Genomic DNA, 25,138 nt, shown 5'->3' with positions numbered 1-25,138 from the left:
CCTCTTTAGAATGCTGACGTAATCAAGCCGGAAGTTTTGTTTGTTTTGATGGCAAATCAGGAAAGTTTGAAAAAAGTAGGAAATTCAGTCCGATGACTCAATCCAGCTTCCGGCGGTCTGGTCTGCACTCCGACTCATGTATGCACGCTGTGGCCAGCAGGAGAAGAGGCGCGAAATGATGCTGCTTGCCCTTCGCAGCGAGATGTACCCGTTGCTATGGCGTCAATATCAAAGCAGGAGGAGGAGGCGCAAACCGGCACGAACTGTCTATGGGTGCGAAGCGACCTCCTTGCCCTTTGGGTCAATATCAAACCCCCCCCCCCCCCCCCCCCCCCCCAAATTTTTTTTTTCTCATCGGATCGACACGATTCACGTAGGTCACCCATTTTGGTTTCAAAACGGCGAATTTCGCCGAAAGGTGAGGGATTTTCATGCATGATAAGCTGATCAGGTTTGTCAGCAGTAAGGAAAAACCTCAAACTGTGCAAGGGGTCTCCAGGACTGGTGCTCAGAAGCCTTGCTCGAGAGTAATTTTGTCAAAAAGTTGGTTAACAAAAAGTTAATGCTTGAGCAAAATCTGTCAGTTATATTATATCAGCTCTATCTTGGCACTTGCATCTATTCGAGACCAAAGCTTGGTGTGATTGAGTGCCTTTACATGGGAATGGATGGGGTTCATTTTTTTTCATCCTTTTTATGGAATTTATGTAACTACAGTTGTGATGTTCCTCATCTGTGTTCCTAAAGATCTTCATGGCAGCCTTATGTTCTTATAGATCGGCGACTTGAAGGACTACTACCATTTCTTCCACAGTCGGACGATAAAAAGGTCGACGCTCTCCAGCCGCGGCGCACACAGCTTTATCTCCATGGAACCAAAGGTCAGGCCATCACCATGGCACCAACACACCTGGGTGTACTGTCATCTATAAGATTTAATTTATTTATTTATTTATTTTTGGTCATACAGTACGAGTCAAAAGTTTGGACACACCTCCCAATTCAGTGTTTTTTCTTGGTTTATTCATTACTTTAGACATGAAGTGTCTTTTAATGATGGATGTTGTTTCTCTTAACTTGGTCTAGTGGTTCTTGACATAATATGGATTATGATCATTGTGGTGTAGAATAGGGCTATTTACTGTCCTGTATGCTTATTATTTACTGTTTACTCTCGAACGCATTAAGAAGGCAATAAACTAGTTTACTAATTAACTTTTGATGAGGCACACCTGTTAATTGAAAAGCATTCCAGGTGACTACCTCATGAAGCTGGTTCAGATGATGCCGATTAATGTGTAAAGCGTCTTCAGGGTAACCGCTGGCTACTTTGAAGAATCTAAAATATGAAAAATTTAAACACTTCTTGTTTACCATATAATTCCATATATGTTCCATATGTTATTTCGTAGTTTTGATGTCTTCAGTATTGTTTGACAACGTAGAAAGTAGTCAAAATACAGATCATTCTTCAGCGAATGGCTGGCAAGTGAAGACCGAGCTTGATGGAAAGGCAGCTTTCCAGAAGACCCAGCAATCACCTTGCTATGGCCCGACGTTATTTGGTCTACAAGAGAGAAAAGGCATCGTTGGCGAGTCGACAGACCCCTGGGAAGATAATGTAGACAATGCTCACGAGAGAAAGCTAAGAAAATATGCAGAGTGTTGGGACAGAGGCTGGAAAGCTTCGTGCTACCCGTTTGACATTGGCTGCCGTGGCTTCATTGCATTCTCTTTCCAGAAGTGGCTGCGAGATCTAGGATTCAGCAGGAGCGAGGCTGTCAGTCAGTAGGGCAGTGTCAGAAGCAGCAGAGTCCGGATCCTCATGGGTGTGGTCCCAGTGTATGCAGAGGAGCAGATAGTCTGAATGTGTAATCCATCTTCAGTTTCCTCAGTGGGAATTCCCAGGGTTTCCCTGAGAAGTAGGCTATTTTGTGGTTTGAAGGAGGACCAGCATCAGATTTCATCGAGACAAATGATATTTTGGCTCATAGGAAGTGGTGCCCTTGTTTTTGCACTGCTGGCCCCCCACCTCGAGGGAGTCTTGATCGTAAGGGGGCCAAAACTCCCCAAGACAGGTGGCAGATCAACTGATATATCCTGCTGGTGATGGCACAGGGCGTGCCATCACCATCTATCATGGTGTCTGTGTATGCTCAACTGTCTTCATTATTGTTCTACAATGTAGAAAATGGTCCAAATACAGAACAACCTAACCAAACCTTTAACTGGTACTGTACACAAAGAAACTGATGTTGGTAGGGTGGTGATATTAATCTGAATGGTTAATTTGCCACCGGTGTGACTCCTCCTGATAAAATTCAGAAGATGTATACACACCATCCTTAGTGATCTCGTGTGAAAATGTGGAACCAGGTGTTTAACCAGGTCTGTCTCTAACAAAAGATATGAATTATAGAAATGATTAATATAGTATGACTTTCCTCTATCCTAGGTGGAATGGATTCAGCAGCAAGTGGTGAAAAGAAGGGTAAAGCGAGATTATAAACCCTTGTACCCAGGTTCAGTCAAGACCAGCTCATCCCAGTCTGACTCCATCTACTTCAACGATGCTAAGTGGAGTAGTATGTGGTACATAGTGAGTATAATGAACCATAGTGCAATAATGCGATGACGCAAGTAGAAAGTATTTCTGCACGTTACCCAACAGACAATTTTTCATTCCCCCCCCCCCCCCCCCCCCCCCGTTAGTCTATCAGAGCTCTGTGTATTGTTTTAAGTTGTGAGGATGCTCAGTTTGATATCATACACCGAAATAAAGCTTAAACAGGGTCAAACCAAATGCATGACCGAGTGAATGTTTCCTTCCTGGTTTATTAACATGGCCCACGCATTTCTAATTTAAAGATGTTTGACTTCAGCTTACGCTCTCAAAGATTAGTTCTCGAAGAGTTATGAGTTATGTGGTTTCAATCTTGGTGAGCATGGTTAGAAATTATTCCAAAGCTCTGCCCCCGGGATATATAGTTGTCAGTAGTGTCTCTCTATAAAATGACTGACAGGAGGCACATCCATACAAAAACCAAGCACTCTGGACCAGGATTCAGTTTTCCAAAGGAGTTTTCTCAGCAATTTGATACACTAAGGTCATGGTTTAATGCATCGTCACTTGACCATATTCTACAACCCCAAATTAGACAAACTTGGGACAGTATGTTGAAACTGAAAACAATGGTTTGGAAATGATTTTTGACCTGCATTGCACTCAAAACAATATAACAGCACTTTTTTTTTAACCTCATGTATTGTATTTGTTTTTTCAAAATGAACACATTTCAATTGAGATTCTCGCAACATGTTTAAAAAAAAAAAGTTGGGACGGTAAAACATTTACCACTTTTTATAATGTTGCCATTCTTTCTCTCAGCACAAAAATATTTAGGAACTAAAGACACAGTGATGAAGAGTTTCAGGTATTATTTTGTCCCATTCTTCCTGTAAACAGGTCTTGGTGTGTAACAGTATGGAGTTGTTGGGGGGGGTTCCCCTCTCTCCAAAATTCACCACACATTCCCTACTGGGGACAGAGGGGACAGACACCCTCTTCTTCCACAGCCATGCCTTTGTAATGTGTGCAGAATGTGGTTTTCCATTGTCTTGTTGAAATATCCCTAGAAAAGATGTCATCTTGAAGGCAGAATATGTTGTTCCAACATCTCAATGTACTCTTCTGCATTAATGCTGCCATCACAGAAGTGTAAGTTATCTTTACCAAGCGTACTGAGGCTACATCTACACGGCAACGAGATTTTTTTTTTTTTTTAAATATCGCGTCCACATGGGCAACGGTTCAGTAAAATTTCAGGTCCATATGGCAACGCAGCGCTTGCTGAAAACGATGCAATACACATGCCACACCTCTACATGCGCTGTAAGACGGTCCCATCGGAGACGCCAGAACAATAGAAGGGCAATTCCATGTAAATGTCAACCTCACCATGCAAGAATAAAGCAACATGTAATACATCAAAATCACTCCCAGAGATATCACCTAGGCCTGTATTTTACAGATGTGAATAAGTTGAACCAATTTGTCACAAGAATTGTTCCCTTCGCCTTAATATGTCAGTCTTTCTTTCTTATAATGTAAACCCCAAGCTAAAATCAACTTTGATCATGTACAATTCTATATTATTGCCACAAGCCACAGAAATGTATGCTAAAATCCACAAAACAGCAAAACAATAGCCATCCTAAATATTATTTAATAACTTTGATAGTTTTAGCTGATATTTAGAGAGTTTTTCAAAGGGTTATGGTGGTTAAATTGCTGATTTTCTAAACATATGCCATGTCTATTTCAGACGCGTCACATCCATAACGGAATTTCGTCACATCCATAACGCTGACTTTTCCTTCCGAAACTCTGCATGAAATACAAAATATTTTAAACAAAGATTTTTTAATATTCACCTTGGACCCCTCTATCAAACGGATATCTCCATTTCGACATTAGGTTTACAATTTCACAGAGTTTGATAAAAATGTACAGTCACCCAAGAAAAGTGATACTTTTTCTGTCACATCCATAACGCATCTTTTATTGGCATTTTCTGGCATGCCCTAGATGTACTATGGGAATTGTTCTTGTTCTATCACTTCTCCAGTATGGTACAGCCTTAAAATATGCAACACCTGTTTAAATACTGGGAGACAATAAAACATGCACTGGGTCATTTGTTGCCATTTTGAGTTCAAGTGTCACGTCCATAACGCTGGAATTGCTCAGAAGTAGACGCATGCGCATAAACCCCTTCTTCTGTAGCATTAGCCACATAAAGTTTCGATTATTAATCAGTAGTGTAAAACAAAAGATGCGGAAAGAGGAATGAATGGGGGTAGATGGAAGCCGGTACGCCAACATTCTGATATCCTCCAGAATTCTTTAATGGTCCGGAATAAATTGAATGCTACATGTTGATGGATTACTTTGTTCTTCTACGCCCTTTTTGAGGAATGTATTGTCGGACTTAAACCAACATCTGAAGAGGTGAGATCGCTCCTTTTTTTTCCCTATTTTTGCTGGAGGGATTGTTTTTGTTTTTGGAAGGCGCACGGGCGGTGCGCGGTTTGGTACTGCTTCCGCAGTCTCTGCCCTAAGGGCTATTATCTCTCTCTCTCTCTCTCTTTGCACCATTACACAATATTCACAGTGAAAAATATTTTGTAAGCGCGTTTCATGAACCAAGTTATAGGATTTGTTGACAACTCGCATCGAGTTCGTTACACTTCTACCCGGCGTGAAGCACTGACAGTCATGTGGTTGTGATGTCATCGTAAACAAATCCGTTCTACTCATCCAGACGACTTCGCAACGGGGCCGTTGCCAGATTTTTCCACTCTGGAACCCGTTCTCAAAAGATTTAGTTTTGGGGCACCCAAAATGCCGGTGCCGTGTGGACGCCAGGCCGAAACGATAAACAATTTTATCAGATTCACCTGAATCTGTTGCTGTGTGGACAGGGCCTGAGACAACCCCATAGCATGACAGACCCTGGCTTTTGGACTTGTTCCTGGTAACAGTCTGGATGGTCCTTTTCGTCTTTGGTCCAGAGCACCTGGAATACTGATTTGTCTGACCACAATACACATTTCCACTGTGTGATGGTCCATCCCAGAGAGGTCAACAGCACTTTTGAACTTGGTTAATATAAGGCTTCCTTTTTGTACAGTAGAGTTTAACTGGCATTTGTGGATATATAACTAATTTAGTGCTTGAAAAAGGTTTGCCAAAGTAATCCCGAGCCCATGTGGTTATATCCGCTATAGATGGATGACTGTTTTTGATGCAGTGCCATCTGAGGGATCGAAGATCACGGGTGTTCAACTTAGGCTTGCGCCCTTTGCCCTTTACACACTGAAATTCCTCCAGGTTCCTTGAATCATTTATTATACACTGGAGAGGGTGAAATATCCAAATATTCATATATTTCTTTGAGGAACATTGTTTTTGAACATTTCAATCATTTTCTCACACATTTGTTGATAAACTGGAAAGCCCATCTTTGCCCCTCAGAGACTAGGCCTTTCCTGGATATGCTTTCGTTCCAAGTCATGATTACAGTCATCTGTTGACATCACATTACTTAATTGTTTTTAACCTCATTACTAGCCCAAAAGTGCTCCAGACCCACTTTTTTTGGGGGGAATGTGTTGCAGGCCTGAAATGCAGGAATGGATGTGTATTAACTAATGGACTCAAGTTGACCGGAGAAAACACATCTTGGGTTCATTCTGTCTACAATGAAGTACGAGTCAAAGTAAATTTAGAAATAATCGCTTTCTTTTTTCATTTGCATTTTCCATCTTGTATCAACTTTTTTTTTTTTTTTTTCTAATTTGAGGTTGTACATATAACACGTTCCAAGTTATTTTTCTAAGGGGGGGGGAAATCATTAAAATGATCTTAAAGCACCTTTTAAAGGGTTTAGTCTTTTTTTGACGAGTGGTTTGTTCTGAGTGTAGCACTGACTGTAATCTCCAGTGTCACCCAGATTACTGTAGAAAAGAAAGGTGTTTTGGAAACTTCCATTGTACATCACCATGTCACAATTCGCACGTTTTTTATTTATGTACGTGTAATTGTCAAACTTGTTAATTATGAAAAAATCGGTGTATTATAATTATACATGTACTAAGATGAATGGTGACGAATACTGAGGCTACCACTTTTCAGGACAGAGAGGAAACCTTGACCTTTGGCATAGTGTTTAGCAAACATGTTTTTACATTCCGTCATGTTGCTGTATCACAGAACATAAGTGTGACAACGTAAGCATAATATTTCTTGAGTATCTTCGCAAAAAGGAAGGTTGCATCACAAGTTCATAATACATAAACCTCTGCTCTCTTGCTCTTTGATCACTGAAAATTTATGGAAGTAGTTGGGGTACTTTGCCCGAGTTGCTCTTAAGCCCTAAGCCTTTATGTAATTCTCATGTGTAGCGTTGCTTTGTATCAGTGTTTTTCATTATTAACTCAAAAATTGCTGCTGCTATTTGACTATTTGAAATGTTCTGGTGCAGTCAATAATTTGTCGACGAAGAGCTGTAATTATCTCGTGGGGTTATTATTGGTTGTGTATGCCTGATTTTTGTCAAACTGAACAATAACCTAATAGCTGCACTCTTCTGTCAATGGTTAATGCAATTCAGATAAGATAAATACTTTGACCTGGACACCACCATCCACCAGGATTCCTGGGAGTTGCACTTTGAGAGCAAATAAACTTGACTGGTGAAAGATGGTCTGTTCCAACCGCAGGCCAAAAGAATGTGTTTATCTGCTTTTGTTGCATGGTGGAGTCAAGTAGTTTACATTTACTTTGATAATGTAATCACTTCCTTAAATTGAGCAATGAACAGCGTAGTTATCAAGAACTTTATCCAAGTGCTGTCATTCATTTTTCTCAGTACATCCTGGCTTGGTTTCCTTTTCTATCCTTATAGTACATCCAGGCCTTAATTAATAAAATAAAATAAACCGCAGAAGTCTAAATGTGTCGTGTTTTAAAAATAAAATAAGAGTGTCGCTTTAGTTTAAATTTTCTGTATGAAACCTGTGCCTTAAAGCTAGGTGACCTTTTGGTTTCATAAAATCTGTGAAATTTAGTTCGCTCTGAAATGTGGTCATTGTGATTTCTGTAATATCTCACAAAATATCAGGCCATTCTGTGGCTGGGAAGTTATTTAATTTAAGGGGATTCCTGAGCAAATAACGTGTGTGAAATCGCTTGTGTCAAGCAGACAGAGGAAGTCCATGTGCACATGCACAGGTTTACTTTCTTCTTCTTTTGGGTTTTACGGCAGCTGGCATCCAGTGTTGCATTGCTGCCATCTACAGGTTTACCTTTGACCGTGCACTGATAGTTCCATCATTCTGTCGCTAAACGAACAGCTGATCACACTGAGGTGCTCGCTGACCGCTGATATTTATTTATTAGTTTGGTCCTGCGGTTCCTTTCTTTCGTATATTACATGTCTTTTTTTTCTCGCTTTCCGTTACTGTAGTCGGTCTTTCACGTTTCATTCGCATCTTCCATTTTTCTCTCCTGTTTCAAATTTGTATCCCACAATGCCTTGCGTGAACAGGGAAAGCCCACCACGTGGTGCATGACGTAGTATCTTGTATTGCATCATGGTGAAGCAGGAAAAAATATCAGAGAATTTAGGGCCACATGGCCTGAAATTCATTAATTGTTCTATTTTTAAAAACCCAATAAAATTGGAAGTCTGTGATTCGAATTAAGTAGCTTTCAGTCCACTAAAGAAAAATAATTGGGTGTTGGGAAAATTATTTTTATGACCTACACTTGAAAAATCTGAAAGGCAATCTAGCGTTAACTTGTTGTTTTTTTTTTCATCTACCCATCTGCTGAGTTTCTCTCTTTTGTATGTTGGCAGCACTGTAACGACAACATCCATAACTGCCAGTCAGACATGAATATTGTTGGCGCCTGGAAGAGGGGATATACAGGCAAAGATGTCGTGGTCACAATTTTGGATGACGGCATTGAGCGGAACCACCCGGATCTCATCCAGAACTATGTGAGTAGCTGATGTCTAGGTTGGCCTACACATTATATTGGGCTAATTCAGTGCTTCACTTAAGATTTAATCCTGTTTTTCTAAGAGTGATCATGTACTGGAAGTAAGTAAAGCTTGCTCCAGTTTCCCACTCCAGTCGACTTGGCCACCACTTTGCATCGTTGTCTCATTTTTAACTACAGTAAGCCTTTGCCTCTGATCTCCATGTACAGGATAACCAGGCCAGTTATGATGTAAATGGAAATGACTTGGACCCCATGCCAAGATACGATGCCAGCAATGAAAACAAGTAAGAGTGCAGCGAATGGAAATACGCTCCACTATTTGAGCTACTTCACCTGTGCAAAGTGTTTTTTATTTATTTATTTATCGAGCATTTTTGTGGTGTGTATTGGTGTAAGAAAGTGAGAAGGTTGTGAATGTGGATATTTACTCAGTGTATGTGTGTGGTAATGAAATAGATGCTCCTCCTCTGTGTGTGTGTGTGTGTTAGTCTGTGGCTTCCACTCTGCCAGCGTGTGTGAGCCGGTGCCAGATGGCATCGCAGCGTTTTTGGAAGGTTGGGCCAAAAAGCTTGTCCTAGGTTTACTCCTCAGCATCAACGCAGTTCTTCTGGAGTTTCAAATACACTGTTTCTTAACTAACCCATGAATCTGCCTTCCTGCACCTGATTTTTAGTTCTTTTTTTGTAAAGTCAGTTGGGATTGAATTCCTCATTGAGTTAAAAGCCATAATATTCAGTTCCTGGACCAGGGCTTTTTAAAGGTCGCTCACACTTCTGTGACTTTCAGTGTTTATGTACACGCATGATCCTTTGAGGCAGAGCTGTCTTTTTTTTTTTTTTTTTTAATATATACATTTTATTTCCTAAACCATTAGAAGCTGCAATATATCTTTTAAATAAGTAATTCCATTGCCTGAGGAAACTTTCAGAGAGGATATGAATCTGTTCTTCTTGATCTGAGGAAGTGTGTGGTTAGAGGATGCTTTTCATAGCATGTATAGACATGTTCTATAGAATATTGTCCACTTGAGGGTGTGCTTTTGTGCTGGCTGTGTTCTTCAAAACTACTAATAACGCACTCGCAGAATGAGGTCTGTGAACACCACAGTTCATCTTGATAAATGCTAAAGGAATTAATTTCCATTGGTTCATGTGTAGGAAATATTTGTTTTTTATTTTTATGCCATGAAGCATCATTTTATTTTTATATATGCCGTGAAGCATAATGGCTACTATCTTGCCTGCTCTGAAATATATCCAGGTGTGTTTGGGGTCACTGTCGTATTGGAACACACAATTGTCAGATTATTTTAGCTGCTGGTTTGAGATTATGCTGAAGAATTCTGAGCTTGTCCTCTTCCATTATTCGAGTGTTCTTGGGGTTGAATGCCTCAACTTTACTCCTTCAAACGGTATCTCTGGTCATTGTAGCCAAACAGCTAAATCTTTTTCACCTGACCATAAAACTTTCCTCCAGAAGGCTTTTTCTTTGTCTGTGTGGTCAGCTGTAAATTTTAGTTGTGCTTGATTTAGGTGTCGTTCTTTTTTTGGGTCAAGGCCCCCCCGCCCCCAAGCTTGACTGTAGACAATGCTAATGCTGTTCCAGCAGCTTCCAGTTCCTGGGTTGTTCCTGACCACCTGAACCAGTTCACAAAGTGTCTACTACTACACCTCTCAATAACTTATACTTGTCAAACAAACCCTTTTTATGTTGGCCCAGAAAAGCTGCAGTCAATCACAATCACGAACAGGAAGCTGATGCCTTGGCACATTGAGACATTTTGGAATTTTCAGCACCATTCAATTAATAATCTAATTGGGTGTATGTATAATTTTGATCCTGTTTTGAGTTCAGAAACCCCAAAGTAAATTAACTTGTGCACCAGGTTTTTTTTTTCCGATTAAAGATGCATGTTGTACAAATCATTCATCCTCCTAAATCATTGTGAGCCCACTATTGCCATGGCATTCATGTCCTTGAGTAGGTCTAAGTTATTGACCGTAATTGTACATCACAGAGAAATATACTTTTGTCACTTCAAACGAAAGAAATGTGTGTATGCCTAATAGTGATGCCACTGGTGTATGAGTGTGGCTTATATAGGGGCGGCACAGTGGTGTAGTGGTTAGCATTGTTGCGTCACAGCAGGAAAGTTCTAGGTTCGACCCCAGTGGCTGACGGGGGGCCTTTCTGTGCGGAGTTTGCATGTTCTCCCCGTGTCTGCGTGGGTTTCCTCCTGGTTCTCCGGTTTCCCCCACAGTCCAAAGACATGCAGGTTAGGCTACTTGGTAGTTCTAAATTGCCTGTAGGTGTGAATGGGAGTGTGAATGGTTGTTTGTCTCGGAGTCTGTCCACACGGCAACGGATTCAGGTGACTCCAATACAATTGCTTATCGTTTAGGCCTGGCGTCCACACGGCACCGGCGTTTTGGGTGCCCAAAACGCAATCTTTTTGAGAACGGATTCCAGAGTGGAAAGATCTGGCAACGTTGCCGTTGTGAAGTCGTCTGGATGAGTAGAACGGATTTGTTTACGATGACGTCACAACCACATGACTGTGAGTGCTTCACGCCGGGTAGAAGTGTAATGAACTCGATGCGAATTGTCAACAAATCATATAACTTGGTTCATGAAACGCGCTTACAAAATATTTTCACTGTGAATATTTATTGTGTAATGGTGCAAAGTGAGAGAGAGAGAGACTCTGCCCTTAGGGCAGAGTCAATCCCGCCAGCAAAAATAGGGGGAAAAAAAAGGAGCGATCTCACCTCTTCAGATGTGGGTTTAAGTCCTACAATACATTCCTCAAAAAGGGTATAGAAGAAATTAATCCATCAACGTGTATCATTCAATTTATTCCGGACCATTAAAGACGCCGCCTTCCGCGTAGAATCATACGTCATCCTCGTCGCCATATTGGAGAGGTCAAAGCGGAGAATAAAGATTCATGTGCTGCGTTTAACTGTACCAACAGGTTTACCGTCCAAACGAGATCATATGGGATTACCTTTCACAGGTGAGAAACAACAAATTAATCCATCAACGTGTATCATTCAATTTATTCCGGACCATTAAAGATGCTGCCTTCCGCGTAGAATCATGCGTCATCCTCGCCGCCATTTTGGAGCGGTCAAAGCGGAGAATAAAGATTAGCTGCGTTTAACTGTACCAACAGGTTTGCTGTCCAAACGAGATCACATGGGATTACCTTTCACAGGTGAGACTGGAAAAATACTTTTCATTGTATTTGGTCATTATAATGTAATTTTACAAACAGATTTTCCTGACTTTGTGGCTAATATGAAGTCTCACGCATAATAGTTTATGCGCATGCGTCCTTACTTCTATTGTTCTGGTATCTCCGAAGGGACCGTCTTACAGCGCCCCTAGAGGTGTGGCATGTGTATTGCATCGTTTTCAGCAAGCGTTGCGTTGCCATATGGACCTGATATTTTACTGATTGTTGCCCATTTGGACGCGATATATTTTTAAATAACAACTCGTTGCCGTTGTCGTGTGGATGTAGCCTCTGTGTGTCAGCTCTGTGATGACCTGGCGACTTGTCCAGGGTGTACCCCGCCTTTCGCCCGTAGTCAGCTGGGATAGGCTCCAGCTTGCCTGTGACCCTGCACAGGATAAGCGGCTACGGATAATGGATAAACATGCATGTATTTAAAGGGGAACTGAAGGCAATTTTATTTATTTTTTTTAATTATCAAAATTCTATTTCTCATTTTATTAAATATAGGAAAGCATTTTCTGATAGCTGTTTTGTCGCTGCTATAGCAAGTTATGAGTGTTTGAAATATGCTCTGTAATATATCAGTCCATATGTCAAAGCAATGGCTGTAAACGAGATTCGTTGAGACCTGTGTGAGACATCGTAGGACGGAAGTAAAACGTACAGCGGAAATCAAAGTGACCAACATCTTCCAACATTGTCAAAAGACGCGTGCGCCCTCTTTCGAATGCTGATGTAATCAAGCTGGATGTTTTTGTTTGTTTTGATAGCAATCAGGAAAGTTTTTGAAAAAAGTAGGCAGTAATTGTCATTTAAACTCGTTTTTGTACAATATTTTGTTTGGAAAACAATTTTCAAAATGGCAGCACGGACACCTGGTTGACACTTCACGTTTCGAAGTCTCAAGTCTTGTGAAGATCTTGCGAATAAGTGATGCCTGCCGTGGACCAAAGGAACTAAATTCCACATGGCTAAAAACTGAATAGGCTGATAAGTATAATATTTAATTACAATTAGTTGCCAATACAAGTCACGGTATAAGGTTACTAAAACTGGAACTGTAATTGAATAACACGTTAATTAAGAAATAAAGCAAGTTTAAAAATGACTTCAGTTCTCTTGTAAAGAGGGTTATTTGTGTGGGAGAGTGTATATTAAACTTGTACACGCAAGCATAATGTCCTATAACGCCACTTCCAAAATGAAGTTGGAATGCTGTGGAAAAATGTAATAGAAACTGAATACAGTGTTGTAAAAATCCCTTTTTGACCTATAATCAATTGAATATAATACTTAATATTCAAGCCAAAATTTTTATTGTAAATATACACTTTTTTTTTTTTTTTTTCTTTTTCTGAATTTGATGCCTGCAGCATGTTTCAAAAAAGTTGAGACAGGGGCATGTTTGCCGCTGTGTTACATGGCCGTTTCTTTGAACAGCACTCAGCAAGTGTTTGGGAAACGAGGACACTGATGGCTGAAGTTTTGAAAGCGAAATTCTTTCCCATTCCTGCTTGATCTACAGCTTCAGTTGCTCAACAGTCTGGGGTCTCTGCTGTTGTAACACGTGCAGAATGTGGCTTGGCACGGTCTTGCTGGAATGAGCAGGGGCGTCCCTGGAAAGGAGGTCATCAGGATGGCAGCATTTTGCTCCAAAACTTTGTATGCATCTTTCAGTATTAATTGAGCCTTCACAGAAGGGCAAGTTTACCCATGCCATGGGCACTAACCCCCCCCCCCCAAATCACAGATGCTGGCTTTTGAACTTTGTGCTGGTAACAATCTGGATGGTCCATTTCCTCTTTAGCCCAGAGGATACACTGTCCATGATTTCCAGAAACCGTTTGAAATGTGGACTCGTCAGATCACAGCATACACACTTTGTGTCGGGGGCGTTTCTGGACGTTTTTAATATACGGCTTTTGCTTTGCATGGTGCATGCAGTGATGTCGGTAAACACAGTTCACAGTTCAGTGGTTTTTGGAAGTGTTCCAGAGCCCATGTGGTAATACCCTTTATACAATTGTCAGGTTTTTTTTTAAATGCCGTGCTTTCCATTAGTACAGCAGGTGTGTAAGGACAGAAATGTACTAAAATACCATGTACATTTACAGTATAGTTCCATATTTGACAATACACGCGAAGTAGCAGTAATAATGGAGACCAGCGCCATGAGTCTTCGTCTGAGAAGTGTTTTGGTGGCTGTGTGTTTATGGCCTCCAGACGGTAATGTCCAGGCTATTCTGTGCAGGATCACATGAAGTGCGTGTGTGTTTCTGCTTTTCTCATTGACTTGTGTTCCTCTGGCAGATGTGTGTGTACAGAGTCCAGTACTGTAGCACAGAACAAAGTATATATGAGGAAAGGACTTTGGATTCTGTCACTTGTATTTAGTTCTGCCTTGGTACTGTTCATAGGTCTATCTGATGAGTTTTTTAATACAATGAACTGCTGGTTGTTGTGGTGAATGGACACTGACTTGGCCTGGGGTGTGATGCCATTGTAGGTGTTTTTTTTTTTTTTTTTTTTTTTTTTTGTCTTCCTCACAATCTGCTTAAATCGCTCAGAATTGAGACACTGGTTACCATGGCAGCGTGAGTTTTTCTGAGCAGCTGTTCTCTGTTGGAGGTTCCACAACAGAATGCACTCTCTCTTTCTGACCTTGACTTCATCAATCCCCCCCCCCAGTGAGTTGTCGTATTTGATTTTTGTGGGCTTAGTTTGGGTCAGCCTTGCTGCTAAGAATGTCTCCTCCATGTGTCATCTGCATACAGATTCTGGGGAACTCTAGAATGTTTTTCCTCAATAGCTCAAATATTTGGCCACTGTGTTTGCGCCGACTTGGCTCGAAAGGAGCATGTTTAGTTTCAGCACAGCTGTTGCCTCACTAACCCTGTAGCTTCTCTTTCTCTCTCTTTCCTGATCCCAATGTGTTGCAGTGGTTAGTGGTATGCCTATGACCTCTGACTGTGCGTATACCCTAACATACCCTTGTCTCTTCTTCAGGCATGGCACACGGTGTGCTGGGGAAGTGGCAGCATCTGCCAACAACTCTCACTGTACTGTGGGCATTGCCTACAACGCCAAGATTGGGGGTGAGTGCTGGACATTTTTTGTTGTGACCTATTTTCTGCCACCACTGTGGCTTTGCACTCAGCCTGTTTTGTAATACTTTTCTTTGCATCTATTCACACTCGTAACCACTTAAGTGTTATGGTCTTGCACAGTCTCAGGCTTACCTCTTTCACTCCCAGATGCTAATTTACATACATTTACCTCACCAAACTTGCAAATGTGCCCACACACAATTCAAGACACCTCTTGAAGTGCGTGCTTGTGCCCTGCAGGTGTGCGGATGTTGGACGGAGATGTCACAGACATGGTGGAGGCAAGGTCACTCAGTTTGCAGCCGCAGCACATCGATATATACAGTGCTAGCTGGGGGCCAGATGACGATGGCAAAACTGTAGACGGGCCTGCAGCGCTTGCCAGACAGGCCTTTGAGAATGGCATCCGACAGGTAAAAAGCTTCTTATGTATTTAATTTAATTCACTTGGCTACCCAACCACACCTATGAACACATCAGGTCACACGTGGCCCATTCTATAATTGCGGGTCCATTTCAAGCGCTGACCCTGTTAGTCGTTGTCAACTCCGTTGTTGTTAAACTAGGCAATCCAATAACAGAGCTGACCCCCCCCCCACCACCACCACCACCATTTTGTGCCTTTACTCAAACTAGCTACCACATAGCATGTATAAAACAGTTTACTGGATTTTAATCATATTGTTTTAAAAAAACGAGTGAGATTCACTCCGACATCACTAACAGATTTGATGAATAATTAATCTACTGTTGGTGTATCCTCAACGTTTTTGTTCAAATTAATGAGGGAAGAAACTGAACATGCCTCACTGCCTTTTTGAAGTTTTCCCTTGGAGGAAGTGACCTCTCTCGGCACAGGTGTCATGCGTGTTAAGTGTCTTTGTGGATTTTATGCGCTTTTATAACGGAGTTGACAAGAACATTGGGATGGATTTTAAAAAAAAAACAAAACATTTTTTTAATAAAATAACTGAAATTTCACATAATGCAGAAAATAGACTTTTTATGCAATTTATTTTAGAATGGTTAATAGAATAAGCCTCCCAAAAAACAGTTAGACTGAATCACTTCATGTTTATTCAAGTTGAATGGATGAATCAGGAGTCAGACAGCCAGTAATATGGGGGAGGGGTGGGAGTCATTTAGTTAATGTTTAATGGATAAATTGGGTCTAAAATGTACATCAAGCATTGCTGTTGGTGAAAGTTTGTCATTTTCAAAACTGATTCAATAAAGAGTTCTTTTGTGGAAAATAACTAAAGGTTTATCTCGGAGGTGTGAAATGTACCCCATATTCGAGAACAACCCATGTATTACACTCTAATGAATAGCAAGTGTAAATGTTGCTTTCGAGTTCCCTACAACAAGCTATGCAAATAACCTGAGTCATGTATATTTTTCTCCGCATTCTGTATTTAAAGCAAAGTATAATTAAAAATAAGTGTGTGTGTATATAAGAAGTGCGACTCTGTTGACTTTTGATACCGTGCAGTCATGTTGATTTGATGCTGCTCAGTAAATTGGGAAGGAACTGGTAGTTGAGAAGAACACCATGTTGACAAGTAGGAATTTCAAGTTGAGGGAAATTTTCTTTGGCTTTTCTTAGTTGAAGTTTGGGACCTATAGTCAAAAGTAGCGTATTACTCAAACTGTAAATTTAGTCAAGTAAAGGTATCGAGCTAGAGAGCAGAATCGAACCAGCTGGTGGAAGGGATTCAGCCTGTGTGCCAGAGTTTACTTGTGTACTTTATGTAGTCTGAGTCATAATTTGGTGTGCCAGTAATTAGTCTGGTCCTGTGAAAAGAGGTTGGTTTGATGTGGTTCAGATGTGTTTCAAGTATGTGTTTTATGTTACCTTATACTGGCAACTCGGTCTTTAAACAGACCATGTGCTCTGACGCAGCACTGGTGACCCTTCTTGAGTCATCTAAATCACTTCCAAGTGTCATCTAAGTTATAGAACGGGAAACAGTCATGGATTCCCATCTGGGATAAAGATTTAGTAGTAATAACTGAGATATTATCAAATGGAACCGCACTCAGTCTGATTTGCAGCCAGTATAATTAATAAAGACTGGGTTTAGAGTGTGACGGTTTGTATTATGTAATGATGACCATGATGAAGGCAATGATTATTTTACTGTCCTTCATAGGGCAGGAAGGGCCGTGGTTCTATTTTTGTATGGGCATCGGGTAATGGCGGGCGGAGTCGAGATCACTGCTCGTGTGACGGCTACACCAACAGCATCTACACCATCTCCATCAGCAGCACAGCGGAAAGCGGCCGCAAGCCCTGGTACTTGGAAGAATGCGCCTCCACTCTCACCACCACATACAGCAGCGGTGAAAACTACGACCGCAAGATTGTAAGTTCTAAACAGTCGAGAATTCACTTGCATTATTGCAAAATGCTCAATAGGATTGTGACCTTAAGCAGTGTAAGAAAAATGCACCAAATTTAAAATGGCTTCCTGTTCACTCCATATGCTTTCAATGGACAAAATTGGACAAAAACATAGTATGAACAACATTGTAAAAATAAATATTTGCAAATTTGCTGAAGCAAAGCAAATAATTAAGTTATAAGTAAAAACTTTGTACAAAACGTCCAACAAAATCATTTTCGCTTAGAATGTAAAGAAACCGGTGAAGTGGCAGTAGCATTTGTGAAAAATGCTATAATTATTGAAAAATAAAAATATGTTGTGCCCATTAAATACTTTTCATTCCTTTTCTTTTTTTTTGGTGTATTCTTTTGGGGGTTTTGTTTTCGAGTAGTTTTTATTTCATCCTCGATTGGTTCAGCAAAACGCTCTGCCATTTTTCTTCTTCTTTAGAGTTTTTTGGTGCTTGGCAAACCAACTTAAAGGTGCGTTACTGCCACTGACTGGGCTGGAGTGTGGAACAGGAGATTTGGGGGGGTGGGGGAGAGAGAAAGCTATATTCTTTTAGCTATTTGTTTCTTTTAAACACTTGATAACGGTGATGTATCTGACTTGATGCGCCCCTCCATTTTGTTTTTCTCTACTCATGGTATCTGAGCTGATATCCTAGTAATAGAGTAGCCAGTCAGCGTGTGCCATTGCTCATGTCCAGTGAATGTGCATAGAATAAGAGTAAATATAGTGTGACTGCCAACCTCTGGGTATGGGCAGTGGCTGTCAAAAATATTGGCAGTTAACAAGTGCTATTTCAAAGTACAAGTGGCAAGCAATGAGCTACTTGACATGCAGGGCATTTAAAAGTATTCAAACCACTTGCTGTATGCTCCACTTTGTTATTAAATTAATATTTACCACAGGTGAGCTCAAAGAGAGAGGCATACCTTGGTCTGTATAATGCCCCACAGCAGCCAGTACGTGTCCGAGGGAAAATAAATAAATAGTTCACAGGATTGTGTTAAGACTCCTGTCTGGTTTGGAGAACCAAAAACTATCTGCAGCTCTGGAAATCCTGAAGAAGTGGCTGCCATCATTCAGAAAGGGAATTGGTTCTGAACCACTGAGACTCTTTATCTAGATCTTGAACCCAGCCAACCTATAGATGAGAGTGGCTTTAGTCAGTGAGGTGACCAAAAATCACTGTGTTGATGCATGGCAAATCTACTCGAAGGATAAGTGTTTCTGCAGCCTTTCACCAGTCAGGCCTTTTATGGTAGAGCAGCCAGATGGAAGTTGCTCATCAGGAAAAGACATATCACTCTTCACTTTGCAAAAAGGCATCAAAAGGACCTTCAGGCCACGAGAAACAAGATTCTATTGTCTGTTGGCCAATTTTATCATAACGAGGATAGCAACATCATTCTGAAGGGATGTTTTCGCAGCAGACCGAGAGGATTGAGCACAAACTTTTACGGAAAACATGCTCGAGTGTTTAAAACAATGTAGGAGTGGCTTCAAGACAAGTCTGTAAGAGTCCTCTAGTGGCCTCACCAGATCCCAGACCTGACAATAGCAGCACATCAATGCTGTCCATACAACTTAAGAGTTTCTGCAGACACACATGAAAAGAGAAAAGATCCCCAAATCCAGATGTGCCAAGCTTACAGCATGATAGCCAAGAAGATAGAAAGGTGTAAAATTTTATATATATAAAACAACCCCCCCCCCACACAATTTTTAATATAGTTATAAAATAAGTTATTGTAAGAAGGCTTAAGAATTTTGAGTCAGAGTAACATTTTCTCTGACTCTAACAGTGCAAATATTAGTTCTCCCAATGGAAATAATACTGAACTCCCAATCTTGGCACCAGGCACAGTAAGCTTCAGTAAGCATTTTTCCGTAGATCTGACCGAGAGAGATTCCTTTACTTGTGGCCACATTTTGTGGGTTCAGAACATGCTGCAATGTTGTCTTTTGTGTGTGGTGTTTAATTTGTTGGTCACTGTGTCATTGTGAAACTGTCTAGTTGTGAATGACTATACACACACACACACACACACACACACACACACACACACACACACACACACAACACGGTTCTCCTCTGAGATGGTCTTGGAGAGATGTACTAAATTCCACACCAGGGTATAAAAACCTGTAATCTCTTCCACAGAAAGACTTGGTACTAATATATATTTTCAGTGCCATGAAATGCTTGCCAAAAACACTAACTCTGTTCTCTCCCTGCCTTTAGATCACTACAGATCTAAGGCAGCGCTGCACAGACAGTCACACTGGAACGTCCGCATCAGCGCCAATGGCTGCTGGGATCATTGCGCTTGCCTTGGAGGCAAAGTAAGACTTTGTTCCCATCAATTCCAACCCGTTCCACTAAATCACACCTACCATCTACTGGATGAAAATGATAGTGATAACAATGGGAAGTAATAAATTAATAATAAAATGTGTATATTTTTAAATTAAGTGTTTTCTTGTCCTACAGCCCTCTCCTGACATGGAGGGATGTACAGCACATCATTGTGAAAACGTCACGCGCTGGCCATCTCAGTGCTCCTGACTGGAAAACCAATGCAGCAGGGTACAATGGTACTGGCTTTTAAATTCTTTATGTAACCTGACCCATTTCTACAACCCCGATTCCAAGAAATTTGGGATGCTGTGTGAACTGTAAATAAAAACTGTGATAACTTGCAAATCTTGGAAACCCTGTGTTTCATTGAAAAATGGTACAAAGACAATATATCAAATGTTGAAACTACTATTGTTTTTTTGGAAAAAAAAGATGCTCATTATTGAATTTGATGTCAACATGTTTCAAAAAAGTTGGGGCAGGGGCATGTTTACTACTTTGTTGCATCACCTCTACTTTTAATTACCCTTTTTTTTTTTTTGTAAATGTTTGGGAACTAAGGAGACCAATTGCTGTAGTTTTGAAATAGAAATGTCGCCCTGTTCTTGCCTGATATACAATTTCTGTTGCTCAACAGTTCCAGGTAGAGATCTGCGCGGGTCGGATTTTTCAGTCCCGCCCGCGCCCGCATTGTGCAGTCCCGCTCCCGCCCGTGCCCGCAAAGAATTATGATTTTCAGTCCCGCCCGCGCCCACAAAAAAATTGATTTTCAGTCCCGCTCCCGCCCACGCCTGCCATATTTTGTCCCGCTCCCGCCCGCAAATCCCGCATGATGCAGACGTTCGCGTTATTTCTCAGGAAAGTTCTTATCTTGACACAGCGTGATGGTGCCCCGCCCCCTACTTTGAGTGGATTTGAGCATAAATATCTACAGCTCACGTTTGTTATTATTTACCTTGTTTCTGAATTCAGCATGTAGTGTCTCTAATAATAATAATAATTAGTGCTGTCAAGTGATTAAAATATTTAATCTCGAATCGCACATTTTTATCACATGAGAAACCATTGTAATTCTCTGATCAGCATAAAAAAGTGAATGGGCTTGCTTTGTACCAATGGTGTTGTTTTTTTTTTTTTAAATTTTTTTTTTTTTTTTTATTGCAAAGCAGAGCTAGTAAGAGAAGTGAATTGATTTAGCGCTTGCGTTAGTCTACAACTCTAATCAGAGAGACAGGTTACACAGTGACGGTAGGCTTGACTCAATGCTATCCCAGAAATCCTTCCTGTAATATGCAAATTTGGCCGCCTCTGATTGGAGAGCCAAATTTGCATATTACAGGAAGGATTTCTGGGATAGCATTGAGTCAAGCCTACCATCACTGTGTAACCTGTCTCTCTGATTAGAGTTGTAGACTAACGCAAGCAGTAAATCAATTCACTCATGGTTCTCTTGCTAGCTGGGTGTGAACTGCGAGTCATTAGAGTGATCAAAGGATTTCCCGTTAGGGTGATCAGTGGCAAATTTAAGATGCCATTCCTCACTCAATCTGGCAATCTGACTCTCTCTGCAAATTTAGGCGTCTTAAAATGTTTTTATTAATGACAAATAAAATATCCAGCACAAATTGTAAAATATCCAGCACAAATTGTATATGATAGACATAAATTAATAATTTATAAATTTTATTTCAAACACGTTTTTAGTTAGCAGGACTGCAGCTTATCACCGCTCCCGCCCGCGCCGCATATGTGCACTCCCGCTCCCGCCTGCGTGCACATATGTGCACTTCCGGTCGCGCCCGCAATGAGCTTTCAAAATTTGTCCCGCGCGTCCCGCGGGAGTGCAGGGCTCTAGTTCCAGGTCTCCTTTGTCATATTTTGCACTTCATAATGCACCAAATGTTTTAAATGGGAGACAGGTCTGGACTGCAGGCAGGTCAGTTTAGCACCCACACTCTTACTACGGAACTCTTTTCACAGACGATGGTTTTCTGAAGTGTTCCTGAGCCCAGACAGTGATTTTCCACTACAGACACATGTCTGCTTTTAATGCAGTGTCTCCTGAGGGCCTGAAGATCACAGGCATCCAGTGTCAGTTTTCAGCCTTGTCTCTTGCATACAGAGATTTCTCCAGATTCTCTGAATCTTTTAATGATCTAGATGATATGATCCCCAAATTCTTTGCAATTTTACATTGAGGAACGTTATTCTTAAATTGTTGCACTGTTTGCCCACACAGTCTTTTCACAGAGCGGTGAACCCCCTCCCCATCTTTACTTCTGAGAGACTCCGCCTCTCTGGTATGCGCTTTTTATACCTAATCATGTTACTGACCTATTGCCAATATAATTGGCCAAATTATTTATTTATTTATTTTTTGGCGTTACACAGCTTTTTCAGTCTTTTGTTGCCCCGTCCCAACTCTTTTTTTTTTTTTTTGAAACGTGTTGCTGACATCAAATTCAAAATTGGCATATATTTTGTACAAAAAAAAAAATTCTGTTTCAACATTTGATATGTTGTCTTTGCACTATTTTCAGTGAAATATAGGGTTTCCCTGATTTTGCAAATCTTCATTCTGTTTTTGTTTTACAGTGTCCCAACTTTTTTGGAATTGGGGTTGTAGCACCTTATTAAACTGCTTTGTATAATAAAACTAAAAGGCTGAAATTCAGTAGGGGTTGTCTCATCACTGTGATCAACAAATCTTTCCGTTTTGAAAGAACTCACTTCAAAACCTCCTACTCGTAGGTGACTAGTGTGGTGTATAATGGCTTCATTGGAAAATGTTTCTTCATGCAATTAAGGATGCTTCCTTGCTGTTGCAACAGCTTGACGTTCATCTCATTATGGCCATATGATGTTATGTAAAAACATTACTCTGAGTAGGACAATTGGGTTAAATCCCGCTGCTGGAAGTCTGTAGCCGTGTATCAGGTGCTTAATTGCTCGATAACGAGACTGTGTCAGATCTTACCACTCATGACGTGTCGATGAAGTTGTCCATATATAACACATTTTAATATTTTGACACATTTAGAATGTCTTTGGTTCATTTACTAAGCCTTGGCATTGTAAACAAGGCCTTCAAATCACAGTGCACTTATCTTTGTTAAACTGTATGTGTTCCTATACCTACAGTAAGTCACCTATATGGTTTTGGGCTCATGGATGCAGAGGCCATGGTCAAAGAAGCTGAGAGATGGAAACAAGTCCCCCCACAGCATATATGTGTGGAAAATGCAGATAAGCAAATAAGGTAGTTTCGTCACCACATCATTACATGACTCATCGACATGACAACACTTGTCTACATGAGCTTTTCTTTCTCTCGTATGCCATTTTATTCATGTCTACACGCCCAGGTTTATTTCCATTGTAAAGCAAAGTTTCCGTTTGAATTCTTCCCTCTAAAGGACGATTCGCCCAGAGCATGTTGTTCGTTCTATTTACAAGGCAACAGGCTGTACCGATAATGCAAATCACCATGTCATTTATTTGGAACATGTGGTTGTACGCATCGCCATAACCCACCCACGACGAGGAGACCTATCAATTAATTTGACTTCACCTTCAGGGACAAAGTCGCAGCTCCTTGCCAACAGGTAACCTGGCCTTGAAAAGGCTATAAAATTAAGCATTTCGATATTTTAAAGCTATCACTGGGTTAAAGGGTAAAACGTAGTTGATTATCAGTGTAAGAACATTCCAGGCTACTCGGAAGGGAATGAACGCCCTGCTCTGGTTGTTCACTGTCTTGCAGACTGTTTGACCATTCAACGGAGGGCTTTAAAAACTGGGAGTTCATGACTACTCACTGTTGGGGAGAGAAAGCTGCTGGAGACTGGATCCTTGAGATCTATGACTCGCCCTCACAAGTCCGAAGTCAGAAAGCTCCAGGTAGTCTCACTCGGACCTTTTCTTTTTATTTGCAAGTTTTCCATTGAACTGTGATTCATTATTTACTGAATAGACAAAGAATGTGCCAGATGTTTTATTTTTTGTAACCACGCCTCACAGGCAAACTGAAGGAGTGGTCGTTGGTGCTTTATGGTACCTCGGTGCACCCGTACGCCTCCCGCAATGACAAGCCTCGCTCTGTCGTGGAGCCTCCAGTCGAGGAGTATGTCGAGGAGTATGTGGGTAAGTCAACCTTGGTCATAACGAACATCAGAAAGGTTGCCAGAGTTTTTGAGTAATGCATTCTGCCCACTCAAAGCAGAGTCCCGTTCTTTGATCATAGAAATCTGTCATCTCTTGTAAGGCCCCTGTGATCCAGAGTGCAGTGAAAATGGCTGCGAGGGCCCTGGGCCCCATCAGTGCATCAACTGCCTGCACTACTTCCTCAAGTTTAAAAACAACACCAGGTACACCACGTGTATGTGTGCATGCACATTGATACTATAATTATAACTATCTGCATTCTCTTAAAAACTCTGGCTTATAGCTCCACAGGTTAAAAAACTTTCACTGAATAGCATGTTTCTACACTGATTTAAAAAACAACTCCTCCTCATTCGATGTTAACAAGCCATGTTTTTCTCTCTCGAGTGAACCACGAAGCAAGTTTCTTTTTAATGGGAGTGCGCAACCCAAACAAACCCATGCCAGGAGTTTTGTGAACATGGACTGCAAATAAGTCTGCCAATAGCTTGTCTTTGTATAGTTGCTTAAGAATAAAGTGCAAAACTTATCCAGTGAATTTAAAAAGAAACCCAGCCACAAGGGCTGAATCTCAAAACCTTTTCTCTACTATTCATGGAAGCACTAGGTAAGGCATTTAATGGTACAGTGTTGTATTGTGAGTAACAAAGTGAATAGGAAGCCATTTGGGATTTGTCTTGGACGATAGCAGATATTACGCTAATAATAATAATAAAAAATGGCTTTAGGAGCACCACACTAAGTTTCAGCGCCCTTACAAACTTAGAAAATAAAAGAAACTCAAATCAACAGTACTTTTACAAACAGAAATGTTTTGAGCAGAGATTGAAAGTTGTTTAAGCTCTCCACAGTGTGGCTGTTAATTGGAACTGAATTCCAAAGTCTTGGGGCACAAACCCTAAATGCTCTGTCTCCGTAACTCCGAGATTGATGATGGTACTGTGAGCAGATTTTGGTTAGATGAGGCTTTTAGCTTGTCAAGAGTTCTTTAATGTATTCTCGTGCTCGATCGTTGGGACATTTTGTATGTTAAGAGGAAGGATCTTGAAATCAGTTCTCACTCTGAAAGGTAACCAGTGTAGACGTTTTAAGATGGGAGACGTGATCGTTCTTTGATCTAATCACCGTTCTCGCGGCAGAATTTTGCACGTGCTGGAGTTCGTTGATTTCAGACGACAGTAGTCCAATTAGTAGGCTATTGCACAGCAAGATAAAGCTAAACCGAAGATAGTACGAGGAATGTTTGTTATTCCATGAAATCGAGTCGTACACGAGCTGATAGCTGACAAGGCACATAGC

The 25,138-nt window shown here is 40.9% G+C and overlaps 1 protein-coding gene across 5 annotated transcripts in view; it reads left to right on the top strand.

The window, feature by feature from the left end:
• pcsk5b (proprotein convertase subtilisin/kexin type 5b) overlaps window positions 1–25,138 on the top strand; it is a 103,662-nt gene that overhangs the window by 17,622 nt on the left and 60,902 nt on the right. For 3 of the 5 annotated variants that reach the window (XR_009655490.1, XM_060931384.1, XM_060931382.1), the window contains exons 2-15: window positions 777–881; window positions 2,456–2,599; window positions 8,424–8,567; window positions 8,780–8,856; window positions 14,820–14,908; window positions 15,161–15,333; window positions 17,074–17,286; window positions 19,559–19,659; window positions 19,808–19,911; window positions 22,817–22,934; window positions 23,092–23,280; window positions 23,439–23,578; window positions 23,696–23,818; window positions 23,940–24,042. Coding sequence is in view for 4 of the 5 variants with exons in the window: in XM_060931384.1 (XP_060787367.1) it covers window positions 777–881; window positions 2,456–2,599; window positions 8,424–8,567; window positions 8,780–8,856; window positions 14,820–14,908; window positions 15,161–15,333; window positions 17,074–17,286; window positions 19,559–19,659; window positions 19,808–19,911; window positions 22,817–22,934; window positions 23,092–23,280; window positions 23,439–23,578; window positions 23,696–23,818; window positions 23,940–24,042 (1,823 nt within the window). In the remaining variant the exon portion in view is untranslated. The remainder of the gene's footprint in view (window positions 1–776; window positions 882–2,455; window positions 2,600–8,423; window positions 8,568–8,779; window positions 8,857–14,819; window positions 14,909–15,160; window positions 15,334–17,073; window positions 17,287–19,558; window positions 19,660–19,807; window positions 19,912–22,816; window positions 22,935–23,091; window positions 23,281–23,438; window positions 23,579–23,695; window positions 23,819–23,939; window positions 24,043–25,138) is intronic. The other 2 variants (XM_060931385.1, XM_060931383.1) reach the window with 1 other exon arrangement.

The sequence above is a fragment of the Neoarius graeffei genome, chromosome 10, assembly GCF_027579695.1.
Source record: "Neoarius graeffei isolate fNeoGra1 chromosome 10, fNeoGra1.pri, whole genome shotgun sequence".
NCBI lineage: Eukaryota > Metazoa > Chordata > Actinopteri > Siluriformes > Ariidae > Neoarius > Neoarius graeffei.
This window is presented reverse-complemented; position numbering and strand designations above follow the sequence as displayed.